At 68.0% G+C, this 13,654-nt stretch overlaps 1 protein-coding gene across 1 annotated transcript; it reads right to left on the reverse strand.

Moving 5' to 3' along the window:
* Positions 1 to 103: 103 nt before the first annotated feature.
* On the reverse strand, positions 104 to 13,496 carry NXPH4 (neurexophilin 4). Its single transcript, XM_080570885.1, has 2 exons — positions 13,336 to 13,496; positions 104 to 959 (listed from the first exon to the last, which is right to left on the reverse strand). The coding sequence occupies exons 1-2, from the start codon at positions 13,381 to 13,383 to the stop codon at positions 192 to 194; spliced, it is 816 nt and encodes a 271-aa protein (XP_080427011.1). The 5' UTR covers positions 13,384 to 13,496; the 3' UTR covers positions 104 to 191.
* Between the last annotated feature and the right edge of the window lie 158 nt (positions 13,497 to 13,654).

Raw genomic sequence — 13,654 nt, forward strand, 5'->3', positions numbered from 1 at the left:
GGGGGTGTCACCGTGTACGCGCGGCCCGGCTGCCCCCAGACGCGGGCACCGAGCCCGGGACCCGCCGGGACAGAGCCCACGCGCGGGGCTGAGCCCGGCCACGGTGGGGAACGGGGAGGGGGGACCGGGGGGGGGCAGGCAGCCCCCGGATTACCCGGGGGGGGGGCACCCGCCTCCGCGCTCGCCGGCCGTCAGCCGAAGTAGGGCTTCTCGTGCTGGAAGTTGGAGTCGGGGCAGACCTTCTGCACCAGCTTGTAGTCGATGCTGAGGAAGGAGATGAAGATGCAGATGACCTTGAAGGGCTTGGCGCAGAGCCAGGCGGCGTGGCTCTGCGTGTGCTCGGTGAAGCACACCTTGGAGGGGTCGTAGAGGCAGGGCTTGTTCTTCCGCGCCCGGTCGGTCTTCTCGTACTCCACGTGGCAGTTGAGGGCCTTGGCCGGGCGCCCCTCCGGTAGGGTGCTCTGCTGGGGGGGCAGGCGAGGGGGCGGCGGGGGCGCCGGCACCAGTACCTCGAAGCCCACCGCCTTGGAGGGGGGCACGATGCTGACCGAGACGTTGCCCAGGCTGGAGGAGTTGTGGCGGAAATAGACGCTGAAGGTCCCGTTGATGTGGTCCACGATCTTCCCCGTCACCAGCAGGCTGAACTTGAGCGTCTTGATGTTGAAGTAGAAGTCGCCCCAGCCGAAGATCTTCTTGGTGCGGCCGGACTTGAGCGAGGGCTTGCGCCGGGCGCGGGGGCTCAGCAGCTCCCCGGCCGTCCCGTTCTTCTGCCAGTCCCAGGGGCTCTGCGCCGCGCCGATGGGCTGCCCGGCGCCCCGGGGGAGCTCGGCCGGCATCAGCCGCCCGGGGTCGAGCATCGGGGGCTTTAGGGTGCCATAGGGGACATCCTTGAGGAGGCCAGAGGTGCCCAGCTCCAGGTACCCTAGGGTCTTGGCGATGTGGCCCTCAGCGCACATGGTCTGGGGAAAGAGGGCAGAGGCTGCACGAGTGTGTGCTGCCACCCCTCCATCATCCTCCTGCCTGGCCCCACACGTGCATCCCCCCTGCACCGTGCATCCTTCCTGCACCGTGCATCCCCCCTGCACCATGCATCCCCCCTGCACCCTGCATCCCTCCTGCACCGTGCATCCCTCCTGCACCGTGCATCCCTCCTGCACCCTGCATCCCCCCTGCACCGTGCATCCCTCCTGCGCCCTGCATCCCTCCTGCACCCTGCATCCCCCCTGCACCCTGCATCCCTCCCGCACCCTGCATCCCCCCTGCACCGTGCATCCCTCCTGCACCGTGCATCCCCCCTGCACCGTGCATCCCCCCTGCACCGTGCATCCCCCCTGCACCATGCATCCCTCCTGCACCCTGCATCCCTCCTGCACTGTGCCCTCCTCCTGCACCATGCCCTCCTGCACCGTGCATCCCTCCTGCACCCTGCATCCCCCCTGCACCCTGCATCCCCCCTGCACCCTGCATCCCTCCTGCACCGTGCATCCCTCCTACAATGTGCTCTTCTGCTGCACTGTGCATCCCTCCTGCACCCATCCTGCTCCCAGGGCCCCTCCGGTCCACCATGCCCCAGCCGAGCCCAGGCCCGAGCAGGGCTTCCCGCTGCCCACATCCCCCTGCCACCAGCCGTCACCAGACACACAACACCAGGACTGATTCCCCAGCATCACCCATGTCCCTGCGCTGGGAAGAAGCAGGACGCTGGGCGATTTGTTATTGCCTGCCCCGCTACATCTGAGCCTATTAAAACAGGGGGATGAGGGGCAGCAGCATGTACAGAGAGGGGGAGGCAGCGGAGCCCCGCGCTGCCTGCCAGGGAAGCCTAATTGCATTACCCAGCGCCTCTGATCTGCAGCTGAAATTACAGAGACTCCCGCCAGGCTGCTCAGTGGCTGCTCCGCCCTCCAGGATAATTGCACCGGGGCGGACGCAGGCGAAGAGTGGGGTGCATTGTTTGCAGAGGGGCACACGTAAGGAACAAGCAGGTCCCCCTCGCCCTGCTGGGGGGGGGCACTTTCTGTATTCTGCCAGGGGAGGGAACTTGCACCTAAAGCAGAAAAGATGGGCAGTGGAGGGGGGGGGGGGGGAGCAAAAGCTAGAGCTAAAACATCCCTGCACCAGCACCAGCACGGGACCAGGGCCCCGGGCACAGGCTCCCAGCAGGGTGAGGAGGGTCAGCACCTCTCCTGCCATGGCAAAGCAAAGCAGCGACCTGGCACCTCCTTACGCCGGGCCCCCGTCTCCGACGTCCCATGTCCGAGCATCTCCCGTGTCTGAACATCCCCCGCGTCCCTCAGGCTGGCTGCTCCTGGCTTGGCACCCGGCGTGCCCCTCGCGCCCTGCCAGCCGCTCCCGGAGCGCGCGACGCTGCTCCGGCTGCCCCGGCCTCGTCAATCACTGTCACTGCGAGCTGGCAGGTGCTGGGCTGCGCTGGCAGGTTCTGATCTGGGCAGCGACCTGTTCCCCGAAGGGGACGTGGGGAGGAGGAGGACAGCGAGCGGAGGCGCCAGCTGGAAGGGCTAAGGTTGGGGGGGGGAGGCTGCTGGGGGTCTCATCCTGGCACCGGCGTCCTGCAACACCACCAGCATGGCTCAGCACCGCCCCACGCCTCGTGTGCACCTCCCATGGGCCCCCGCCAGGGAGGGATGAGACCCCGGTGTCCCCACGCTCTCTGCAGCCACCCGGGGCTGCGCATGCGGTCAGGTCTCTGCTGGCCACCGTGAAGGATGGCGCAGGCTGGGCGCTGCCACCTCTTGGCTCCGCTGCCTGATCCCCTTCCTGCTGCTTGTGCCGGGCTGAGGCTGAGCCCGTAAATCTGCCCTGACGTGCCGGGTCTCGCCCGCGCCACGCTGCCAGGAGCGGGCAGCGCAGACCGACGTGGCACAGGACGAGCCCCTGCGGGGGGAGCCGGGTGAGGGGAGCCCCGGGCGCGGGGTGCTGAGCCCTGGGTCTGCGGGCAGGGCAGGAGAGGAGTTTGTGAGGTCTGAGCCCGGGCGGGCAGGGGTTGCACTGCGGTGTGAGGCTGCGCCAAGCATCCCCGCAGGCCCCCGCTTGGCCCGGCCGTCCCCCCGGCTCCCTCTCCAATCTCTCTTTGAGCACGGCTGCCGCGTTCGCCCTTATCTATATTTCAACGCAGCTTCAAAGCCGGGTGCCGTTACCAGCCGGGGAGAGAGGGAGGGAGCGCGGCAGGACCGCGAGATGGAGAGGGAACTGGGGGAGGGGGAGAAGGGCAGCCCCCAGCCCCCTCCAGCTGGCAGGGAGCCATTTCGGGGTGGGCACGGCTTCCCCAGCAGGACCCCGCTTCCCCTCCACCCCAGCTGCCCTCCCACCGTTAATCCCCTGCTAGCACTTGTCCATCAGCCCTGGGAGCCCCCGCGTCGCCCCATGGGGACAGTGGCCTCCCTGTGCCATGCGGAAAATCAATCACCGTGGAGTGAGCACGGGGCGGGGGGGCAGCACCTGACGTTCCGCAGCGGGGAGGGATGGCCCCGAACCCACCTGCACCTGCAGAGAGGGGCCAGGGGCAGCGCGGGGGCTGCCCCTGTGGGGGCCCGCACGTAGCCACGCACAGTCCAAGGCCCGCAAGCCCTTCTGGAGGTTTCTCAGCTCTGCACTCCCCTCCCATTTAGAGCTGAGAGCCAGGATGCCTGGGTTCTCTCCACCAAGGCCTCCTCCCCCTGCCTCAGTTTCCCTTTCCAATTCACCCCCTCAATGAGAGGGGTCGGATGGGGATGGCATAACGGGGATGGGGGCGTGATGGAGATGCACTGCGGACAGGGAAGTGATGGGAAGCGGTGGGGAAATTCTGGGCCCCCCCAGCTCATCCCACAGCCACTCCAGGTGGGGACCAGGCTGCCACCGCCCCCCCCCCCCAAGCCCCCATTCCCTCCCCAGGAACCTGGGATGTTGGGGGAGCCAGGGATGAAAGGGAATTGCAGAGCAGGGCTGCCACTGCCGACGCAGCCAGGGCTATCGATTGCGGCACAAGCGCGGCGCAGACCCCTTCCGCCCGCAGTCCCTCTGGTGCAGCTCCCCTGGCCGGGGGGGCAAAGTGGGCTGGGGGGGCTCGGAGCCTGCTGTGGTAGAGCCGGGCCACGGCGAGCATCTTCCACAGCAGCGGCCGAGGGGAGCCAAGGTCACCCCTCTGCACCCTGCCGGCACTGTCAGCATTCAGGGCAGGTCCCACGCACACCTCGCCTTAAATATTAATGTTTCTGCTTGTTAGTGGTGGGGTTCAGCATGCACACACGTGCACACGAGCCTTTGGGATGGATGTAGGTGGGGAGGGGGGACGGGGAAAGGGCCCCATCCCGCCACGGCTGCCCCAGCTGCGGCACGCCACGCGTGCACGTGGCTCGGGGTCGCTTGGGTTTCGCTGCTATTCACGCGCGTGCTACTGCATCTGCTCGTTACCCGCCGACGGCGTTACACACTGCTGCTGCGCCCGAGCCCCCCGTGCACTTTTCTGCGCATTCGCCACGTGTCTGCAGGCCCCCGCGTTGGGTTCTACATGTGCAAAAGCAAGCGGGCAAGGATGCGGGAAGGGCTGGGGGTGGCTGCGGAGGGACCGGGAAGGCTCTCGGTGCCGGCATCAATTTGGCTTGTCAGGGCCGGCCGTGATGGCCGCTCACATCCCATTTGCTGGCAAAGCCCAGCGCCGTCAGCTGCTCCCCTGAGACACGCGGTCACCTTGGCGGAGGGGAGCGGATCAGTGCAGGGGGGGCTGCTGGAGACCGGGGGGGTGGGGGGGGATGAGCTCCAGTGCCCCTGCAGCAGCACCCCAAGATTGGGGCCCTGTCTAATGGGGTACAACCTCGAGGCAAAGGCTCCCACCCCAGTGGCCCTGGACCTCTCTGACAGCCCTGCGGCCACCCTGACCCCAGCCTCAGGGGGACGTCGGCTGAGCAGGCACTGATCCGTGGGTCGGGCTCCCCAGTTCTCCCTGCGGGCCCGGGGTCAAGCTGGTCTTCCCCCCCTGTCACCCTACTGCCTTCGTTAGTGCAAAGAGATTAATTGGAGGTGGTGAGCGACAATCCCTGCGGGCCCGCTCCCCCCCCGCGCGGCGCAGCCTGGGGCGGTGTGGCATTTCCAAAGGTTAGCAGCAAACAAGGTGCTTCTGACAGCTCCCATTTATCTCGCGGGCGCTGCGCGGGTGCTAATGCGGTGGCGGGGTGCCGCGGTGCAGCGGCAGGCTCTGCCGGGCTGCGGAGAGGCACCCGAGCATGCACCTGCGTGTGCCGGGGCGTGCAACGCACACCCAGCGGCTGCGGGCGGGGAGGGAGCAGAGGGGGCGTGCGGGTGCCCGTGTCTGTGCGCGCTGCGCGCGTCTGTGGGTGCCAACAGGTGTGCGTCAAGATGTCTCCCGGCGCCAGCACATCCCGGCGCGCACCTGCGCCGAGGGTGTAGATGAGCGCAACAAATGCCTGCGGCTGCTGGCGTGCACGCATCCTGCTGAGCGTGCACGAACGGCCTCCCGTGCCCTGCACGCCCTTAGGTGCGTCTCTGTGCGCACACGTGCACGGTTACACACGCATGCACACAGTGAGGCTCTGCGGCTGTGCTTTGCCAGCGAGCCACCGCCCCTCGGTGCGTGCGTTCGTGTGCCCCCCGGGGTGAGAGCGGTCACGTTGCCGCACACCGCGTGCCCCAGCGTGTGGCCATGGCTCACCCAAGCCTCGTGGGTGCGCAGAAGGCAGCCAGCGAGCGCCCACGTGCAGCGGCAGCTCCTCGGTGGGAGGGCAAGGAGTCAGCCTGCTGCTGGCACCCCCCCAGGCTAGGGCCAGGGGTGTGGGCAGGAGCCGGGGGCTGCCCCCCGCAAGCCGAGACCCAGCCCGGCTCCGTGTCCCTGCTGGTGAGGAAGAAGGAGCCTGCGCTCGAGGCTGCTGCTCCGCCAGCGGTCAGAGCTCAAGGGCACCGGGATGGCGTGAGAGGGGGCTGCAGGGGTGCGCAGCCGAGCGGGGTGTGCATGGGGAGGGGACATCGGTGAGGGCTGCAGGGCACTGGGCAGGTTTGCGGGGACATCCCAGCACACGCCTGCAAAGAAAAGCGATGGTAGACAAGCTGTCCTGGACATGAGCTCAGCGCATGCAGCTGACGGCCCCACCGGTCCCCCGGCCTCTGCCGCATTCCTGGCCGGGAGGGCGCAGGGCGCAGGACCCGCGGGCAGCAGGAAGGCCGCTGGGCTCACCGCCGGGGAAAGAGCCCGGAGCAGCTCCCAGAGCCAAAGCCCCCGCTGTCGCCACCCACCCTGGCTGCAGCTGCAGGTACCCCCGAGGCAGCGCCCAGCTCCCGCTACGTGGCCCGCGGTGGCCTCACCCCCGCAGCCGGTGACGAAGGTGCCCGATGCCCCGCGGGGCCGGCAGCGTGCCCGATGCCCCGCGGGGCCGGGAGAGGGCTGCCTCCCACCGCCACCTCTCCGCTCGCCCCCAAGCAGACACCTCTCCGCTCACAGACGGAACACATATGCAAATGCTGCGGCTTTATTAACGCGCTCGGCACGCGCTGGCTAATAAATATTTCATAGCCCGAGTAGGACTTTTTTTTTTTTTTTCCCCTCTTCTTCTTCTTTCTTTCGTTTTGGTTCCTTTTCCCTGTCATTCGTTTCCTGCCTTTTCTTTTCTCAGCTGCTGTTTTATTTATTTATTATTTTTAAGGGCTTCTTGGTGAGACAGGAGCTGGTATATGGCTGGGGGGGGGAACAAGGGAAAAATGTACACCCCCATCCTCCTCCTCCCCCCGGGTGGAAAAGAAAAGTGCTGTTAAGAGCAAAGGAAAATATATAATAGAAGGGAGGAGACGGCACAAGGCAAAGGATTCAGGGCTTGTGTGACTCATTGGACTCAAGGAAGAAAAGAGAAAGAATGAGAAAATGAGGAGATAAACGGAGCAGGAAGGGGGGAGAGGGGGGCGCAGGCGGCCGCTCACCGAGGAGCTGGCGAGAGGGTGGCGGGGAGGGACGGAGCCGCAGTGCCGAGGGGCTCAGAGGCGATGGAGACGGCACCCTGCTGCCCTGCAGGGGGTCAGTGCTGGGGGGCACGGACAGCACTGGGGGGTATGGGGGGAGGCACATGGCACCGGGGGCTCAGGACAAGCTTCCAAGGCTCAGGAGGGGGAACAAGGCACCAGGGCACGTTGCAAGGGCGTGGGCAGCCGGTAGGGATGGCACGCAGGGAAACTGAGGCAGTCATCTGAGCATCCCTGGTGAGCCGGCGAGGCCCAGCCGGGACGCCCCAGTGCCCCCTCGTGGCTCTCCCTCATTTTCCCTGGCTCCTGCCCTGCCTGACCCCTCAGGAGCTGCCCTGGCTCTTCAGCGGGAGGGAGAGGCCTTTCAGGGGGCTGCTTCCCCCACGTCCCCCAAAGCAGAGGGCTCCCAGGCCCACAGGGACGCAGCCCCCCAGCTCTGCCCCGCTGCCTCCCCCCTGGCCTGTTCCCCCCCCCCACCTCGCCTCACCATTTCGCTTTATTATTGCAATAAATGTAGCCATAAAAGTGGCAGGTATCGGCGTGCGAGGAGATCGCTTCTCCTGAGCTATGGAAATGTAATTTCGAGTGTGCCCGGGAAATTTTATAAGATCTTATCAGGCGGGATCATAAATTGCATTTCCAGCCCCTTCCCCCCACTGCTCCGCACCCCCCCCCCATTGAGACGGGTCCTGCGCGAAGGTCAGCGTGGCGCGGGGCAAACTCGAGGGTCCCTTGGTGGGGATGCCGACACGGGAGGGGGCTCGGTGCCCCCCTGTCCGCCACCCGCCGCTTTCCCAGGGCCACCCAGGATTTATTCTCCCTGGGAGGAGCAGCAGCAGGGCACGGCCGCCCACCCCTCCGCATCCTCCCGGGTACCAGCGGTCGATTCCGACCCGCGGGGAGACCCTCGGGCGGTCCCACCCAAAGGCGCTGGGCAGCCCCCTGTCCTCCGAGAACCCCCCCGCGCCCCTCGGGGGTGGATTCAGACCGATTTCCACCCCCCCCTGCCCTGCCCAGGCTGTCGGCCTCAGGCGGGCATAAAGCGAAGGGATGCAAAGCGTCGCCGCGCCCCGTGGGGAGCCGAGGCTGGAGGTGCCTCTGCCGGTGCCAGGAGAATCGGCGGAGGAGAATTCGGAGGCCCCGTGCCCCCCGTGCCGCCAGCCACGGCAAAAGCAGCGAGCAGGCTGCCGCACACCGGGCTGCGGCAGCAGGCAGCCCCTGCCCAAGGAACAAGGGCTGGGGACGGGGGGGGGGGGGAGGATTAATTTGGGGAGGGGAAAATTAATCCCACTCCAAGTGCGGGTCCCCGCAGGCTCTTTGCAGCCGATCATTTCTGCAGGCTGGGCGCTCATTTCCACAATGACTTTCCTTTTGCAACAGTGATCAGGAAAAAAAAAAAAAAAAAGAAAGAAAAAAAAAAAAGCAGGGAGGGCGGGGGGAACACGGGCACGGGGACGTGATTATTTCTTCAGTAGCAATCCAAGCGGCTGGAGAGGAAGCTTCATCTTTCCTGGGCCATTTACCTTCGGCGCCCGAGCGCGAAGGCTGAGCCAGGCAGCTCTTCAAAGATGCTGGAGCTCGGCCAGGGCAGGCGGGGGGGCAGGAGGCTGGCGCTGCCGGGGTCTCGGCACACCGGGTCTCGGCATGCCATTGCCCCCCCCCCAGTTGTGCCACCACCCGTGGGGGCTTCGGTGCCCTGGGATGAGCTCCCAGGGAGGTGTTGATGCTGGGGGGTGGGGGTACAAGTCATTAATCTGGGAGCGTTAATTGGTCCGGGTGTGATTAGCGGCAGGCCAGCGGTGTTCGGGGAGGGATGCTGTGGCAGGAAGCGCCCGTGGGTGCCCCAGCTCAGGCCCCCCCGCTCCCGCGCCAGCACCCTGCAGATGAGTGGCAATGAGAAACAAGGTGGGGGGGGGGGGTAGGGAAAGAAAGCAATAAAGCAGAGCCCTCAACCAAAACAAGGCAGCTGAACAGGAATGGGTCTGGCTGGGGGGCACCCAAGGGTGCCGCTCCCCCCAGCTGCTACTGGCCCCCCCTCAGCAGGAGGCTGAGCAGCGCCACGCTCCAGGCTCCAGCCTTATTGAATCTCCCAGCTCAGGGTGCAAAGGGCACCACTGGGAAGAGTTATTAAAAAAAGGGAAATGAGTCGCTTGGAAACCTTCTTTCGGAATAACAGCGCGTGTTTGTTTGGCGATAGATTAGCTCAGCCATGCTGAGCACACAACACCCGCTGCAAAGCCAGTCGGCTCGGGGGAGCCGCGGGAGCCGCACGGAGCCGTGCGCCACCGGCCCCTGCAGCTCTCAGGGTCCCCGGCGCCGTCCCCCTGCCCCGTCCCCATTTTTGTCCTCCAGCCTCACATGGGGCTGCGGAGGCTGCAGGGAGAGGGGAGGCAGCAGCAGGGCAGGAGGCTCCCGGACCCGAGCCGGGGGGGGGCAGCGGGGGTGTCCCAGCGCTGGCTGTCCTCGCTCAGCCACGGCGAGGGGCTCTCGGTGTCTTGGAGCTGGGGGTGAATTGAGTTTGCTGGGTCTCAGCCAAGCCCCTGGCCGCGTCCTAAGCCAAGGCACGGGGCAGCACTTTGGGTGGAAAAACGCCCGTGCCGGGTGCGAGCGGGACCAGCCAAAAGCACGCGTGGCCAATACTCCTGGCACGGGGGGGGGACTACGGCACCTTCCCCCCTGTGCCAGCGCCTGGTCGGAACGGTGCCACCCCCCCCCCCGCAGCTGCCGGCAGCCCCGTGCCCGGCCCCGCTGGGACAGGAGGGTCCTGCATCCCCCTCCCCGCCGTCTGCAGCCGCGGGGACCTGGGGGGGGGGGGGGCCAGGTTCACGTCCCCAGAGCTGTCTCACGCCCTCCCCAAAATTCTCCCCCCAAAATTGATGCTGCGGCTGCTGGGGAAGGGGTGAGTCACCCAGCAAGCGAGGGGACCGCGAGCACAGGCTGCTCGACGCCAACGGCAACACCTGCATAAGCTCTTCCCTACACAGCCCCAGAATTAAAGGGGGGGGGGGATGCCTCACGCTTACCCCACTTGGAAAGGTGCTCTCTGAAGCCTGCTATCCGGCTGCCTTTGGCTTAAGAAACAAACTGGAGGGAGGAAAGGGGGGTGGGGGGGGGGGGAAGGGGAGTGCTTCCCTGAGCCACAAAAGGGTGAAATTCTCCCCGTTAATAAGCGATGGGGGGGGGGGGGTTGGGGGTGTCCTTGCACCAAAAGGGCTGGCGGCATCTGCTTACCGGCAAGGCCATCTGTCAGCCCACAGCCCCGTGGCCGTGTGACAGCTCTCGGGTGGCAGCAAGGGAAAGGGACTGCAGCGGGGTGAGCTTCCCAGCGGCTGGCACCCCCTGCGCCCGCCTCGCTGCCGGCGCGGCTCCGCGAGGCAGGATTTTCATGGGGAGGGTCAACCCGGGAAGGAAAAATCCTGCCGGCGGCGCTCCAGGTGCCTCGCAGCTCCCTGCTCATGGGGAAGGAGGGAAACCAAGGAACGGGGCGCACGTAGCCGGGCAGGGACACGGGGACACCGGCACCCAGCTACCCCCCGGCGGCCAGAGCGGGGACCCGGGCGTCCCAGCTGTCCCCGACATCCCTGTCCCTGCCCACAGACGGGTTTGTAGCTGGGGCTGGCACCCCGGGAGGCTGCCGGACGGGCACTTTTCCGCTGCAAAATGATGGCTGCTTCTTTCCGGAGCCCAAGGACGGCCGCAGGAAGCACCCGAGAGCTCTGCCCAGCCCGCCCCGCACGGTTTCTCCCACTGCCGAGGGCCCCCCCAAAGATTTAACGCCCAACGCCCGGAAAAAAAAAAACAATCCAGCGCACGGACACGAAGGCGCTTCCCCAAAAAGGTGGCAGGAGGACGATGACCTGGGGGGTGCGGGGCGGCAGCGCTCCCACCTGCCCCGTCCTGCGCCCGGGCAGGGGGAAGGAGAAGGCGAATCCCGGAGGGACGCAGCCCCGGGGGGGCCATGGCTTTGGGGGGGGGGGGGGACGGGGACAACCCACGGAGACAGGCCCACACCAGGCTGGGCGAGCACGGCCACCACCCCAGTGGGTAGATGCAGACGGACTGGCCCCCGGCAGGGACACACAGGCACACGGTGGGGGGGTCAGGGGGGGGCACCCCGGGGGTCCGGGTCCGTCCTTCCTGCAACAAGAGCGCTCACGAAGACCCGAAGCGGGGCTGGGGGGTGCCCCAGGTATGCAGCGAGCGCACCCCAACGCCACGCGCCCCCCCCCCCACCCCCAGGGGGCTGCAGATGCTTGTGCCCCCCCCCCCCCCCAATGCAGATGCAGGGTGCTGGGCTCCAGGGTGGCAGCGTGGGGGGGGGGGGGGGGGTGGCACAAGCAGGGCCCCCACCCACCAGGCCGCCCGCTATGCCCAGCGAGGGCTGAAAACTTTCTCCCCAATGGGCCCAGAGGGCAGCAGGGGTGGGGGGGGGGCACCTCCTTGCCTCGTGCCCTCCGGGCTGGGGACGCACCCCGCAGCCCCCAGCCCCTTGTCGCAACCCGCCCCCCCCCCCCCGCAGCGCCGAGGGTCCGGGGGCTCGCGCGCCTCCCGGGTTATTCCGCATGCGGCGAGAGGCTCCCACACCTGCGCACCCACCCCATGAGGAGGGCCCCACACCTCACCCCCCCCCCCCCATCCTAATCCCCCCCCCACCCCCCAGCCCCATTCTGGTGTTCGTGGGCAGGGAGGGGGGGGACAGGGGCAGCGCCCTGCTCCTGATTGCATCAAAACAAAACCATTTGTCTTGAAGCAGCTCCAGCACCGACAGATGCTCTGCGTTAGATGGACACGGGGGGGGGGGGGGGGGGGTCACACAGAGCCACCCCCACACGCAGACACACACATGGCTCTCTCTATACATTTATCTATCTATATACGTGCAGGGAAAGAGCACACCAGCGAGAGACAAGTTGCAGGAGCCCTTGCCTGGGGGGGGGGTAGGGTTATGCGTGTTGGGGGGGGGGGTCCCTGATGTGCATCCAATTCCCGGGAGGGAATCGACTCGTTTGATTTTATTCATGAAACACAGAAAGTAAAAATGGAGTGTCAGGAAATCGGAGCCGCTGGGCGCTCAGCCTGTCCCCGCCGTCCCCCCCCCCCAAGCAGGGCTGGGGGGGGCACAAATCCCCCTCCCCCCTCCCCTGTTCACGACCACCGGATCCAGGGGTGGCTTCGAGCCCCAAGCCCTGCGGCGGGGGGGGGGGGGGGGGGGGGGCACGGCCGGCTGCAGAGGGGGGTGCTGGGGGGGGGCACCCAGGGGTGAGCAGCTTCGGGGGGGGGGGGGGGCTCCCAGTTCTCAGGACAGGGGACATCGCTGCAAGCATCGCGGTACTGGGGGGGGGGGGGGGGGGGGGCACTGAATTTGCAGCCCCTCCTCAGCCAGGAAAAGGGGCAGAGTCTGAGGTAGGTGCCCCAGCTGGGGGGGGGGGGGGGGGGGGGGGGGGGGGCGGAATTTGCCCCCCCCCCCCCCCATCCAGCACAGGTGGGGGCTGAGAAGCAGCTGGAGCGGGACAGGACCGAGCTGTCCCTGCTGCGGGTGCTGTCACCACTCGCCCCCCCCCCCCCCCCGCGATGTCCCTGGGGGGGGACCCCTGCACCCCCTCTCCCTGGGGGGGGGGGGCTTCATCCCTCCCCCCTGCTGCAAGATCCTGCCCCGCTGCCACCCCATGAGCACCCCACGGCGTGCTGGGGGGGGCCGGACACGACCCCCCCCCCCCCCCCCCACGCGTGGCCGCCCCCACGCTCACGCCCGGCTCCGTCTCGCGTGTCTCGCTGCCCCCCCCCCCCGCACCTGCCAGACGGCGCCTTCCGCGCTTTGCAGCGGGGGGGGGGGGGGGATGCACGGCGGCGGGACCGACCGCTGCCCCCCCCCACGACCCCCCCCCCCCCCGGCCCTAACTCCGCCCGGGGTCCGGGGACAGCCCCGAGCCCTCCGCAACTTGGGGCGAGCCGGACCCCCCCCCGATGTGCGATCCGTGCCCGGTGCCCCCCCCCCCCCGACTCTCTTATTCCCCTCCTTGCAGCACCCCCCCGCCGTGCCCCCCCCCCCAACCCCCCCGTAACCATCCCGAATCCCGGTGACCGCCCGACCCCTCCCGTGACCGCACGCCCCCCCCCGGCCCGAACTGCACCCCCCGGCGCCAGCATTCCCCCTCCCCAAAATTTTACCCCCCCCCCCCCAGAATTCCCCCCCCTCCCCAAAATCCCCCCCCCCAAGAATTTTACCCCCCTCCCCAAAATTTCCCCCCCTCCCAAGCATCACGCGCCCCCCCTCCCGTCACCCGCACCCCCGCTTAAAGCCCCCCCCCCCCCCCCCGGCAATCTCCCGGTTGCCCCCCCCCCGGCGGAGGCAGCAACTTCTCCGCCCGGTACCTGCAGCAGCAGCCAGGGCCCGAGCAGGGGCAGGCGGCACCGGAGCATCGCGGGGCTCGCCGGGGCTCCGGGGAGGGCGGCGGCGGCGGCGAGGGGCGGCGGGCAGAAAGTTGGAGACTTGCTGGGGCCGGGCGGCGCCTCGGCGGCGCAGCGCCAATCCCGGCCCCCCCCCCCACCTCCTCCACCCCCCCCCCACCTCCACCAACCCCCCCCCGGCCCCGGGAGGAGGTGGGGGGGGGGGGGCACCGGCACCGGCACCGGCACCGGGGGGCGGCAGCAGCAGCAGCCCCCGGGGGGGGGGGAGGGAGGGGGGGGAGCA

The sequence above is a fragment of the Anser brachyrhynchus genome (assembly GCF_964034855.1).
Source record: "Anser brachyrhynchus genome assembly, chromosome: 29".
NCBI classification, from domain to species: Eukaryota; Metazoa; Chordata; class Aves; order Anseriformes; family Anatidae; genus Anser; species Anser brachyrhynchus.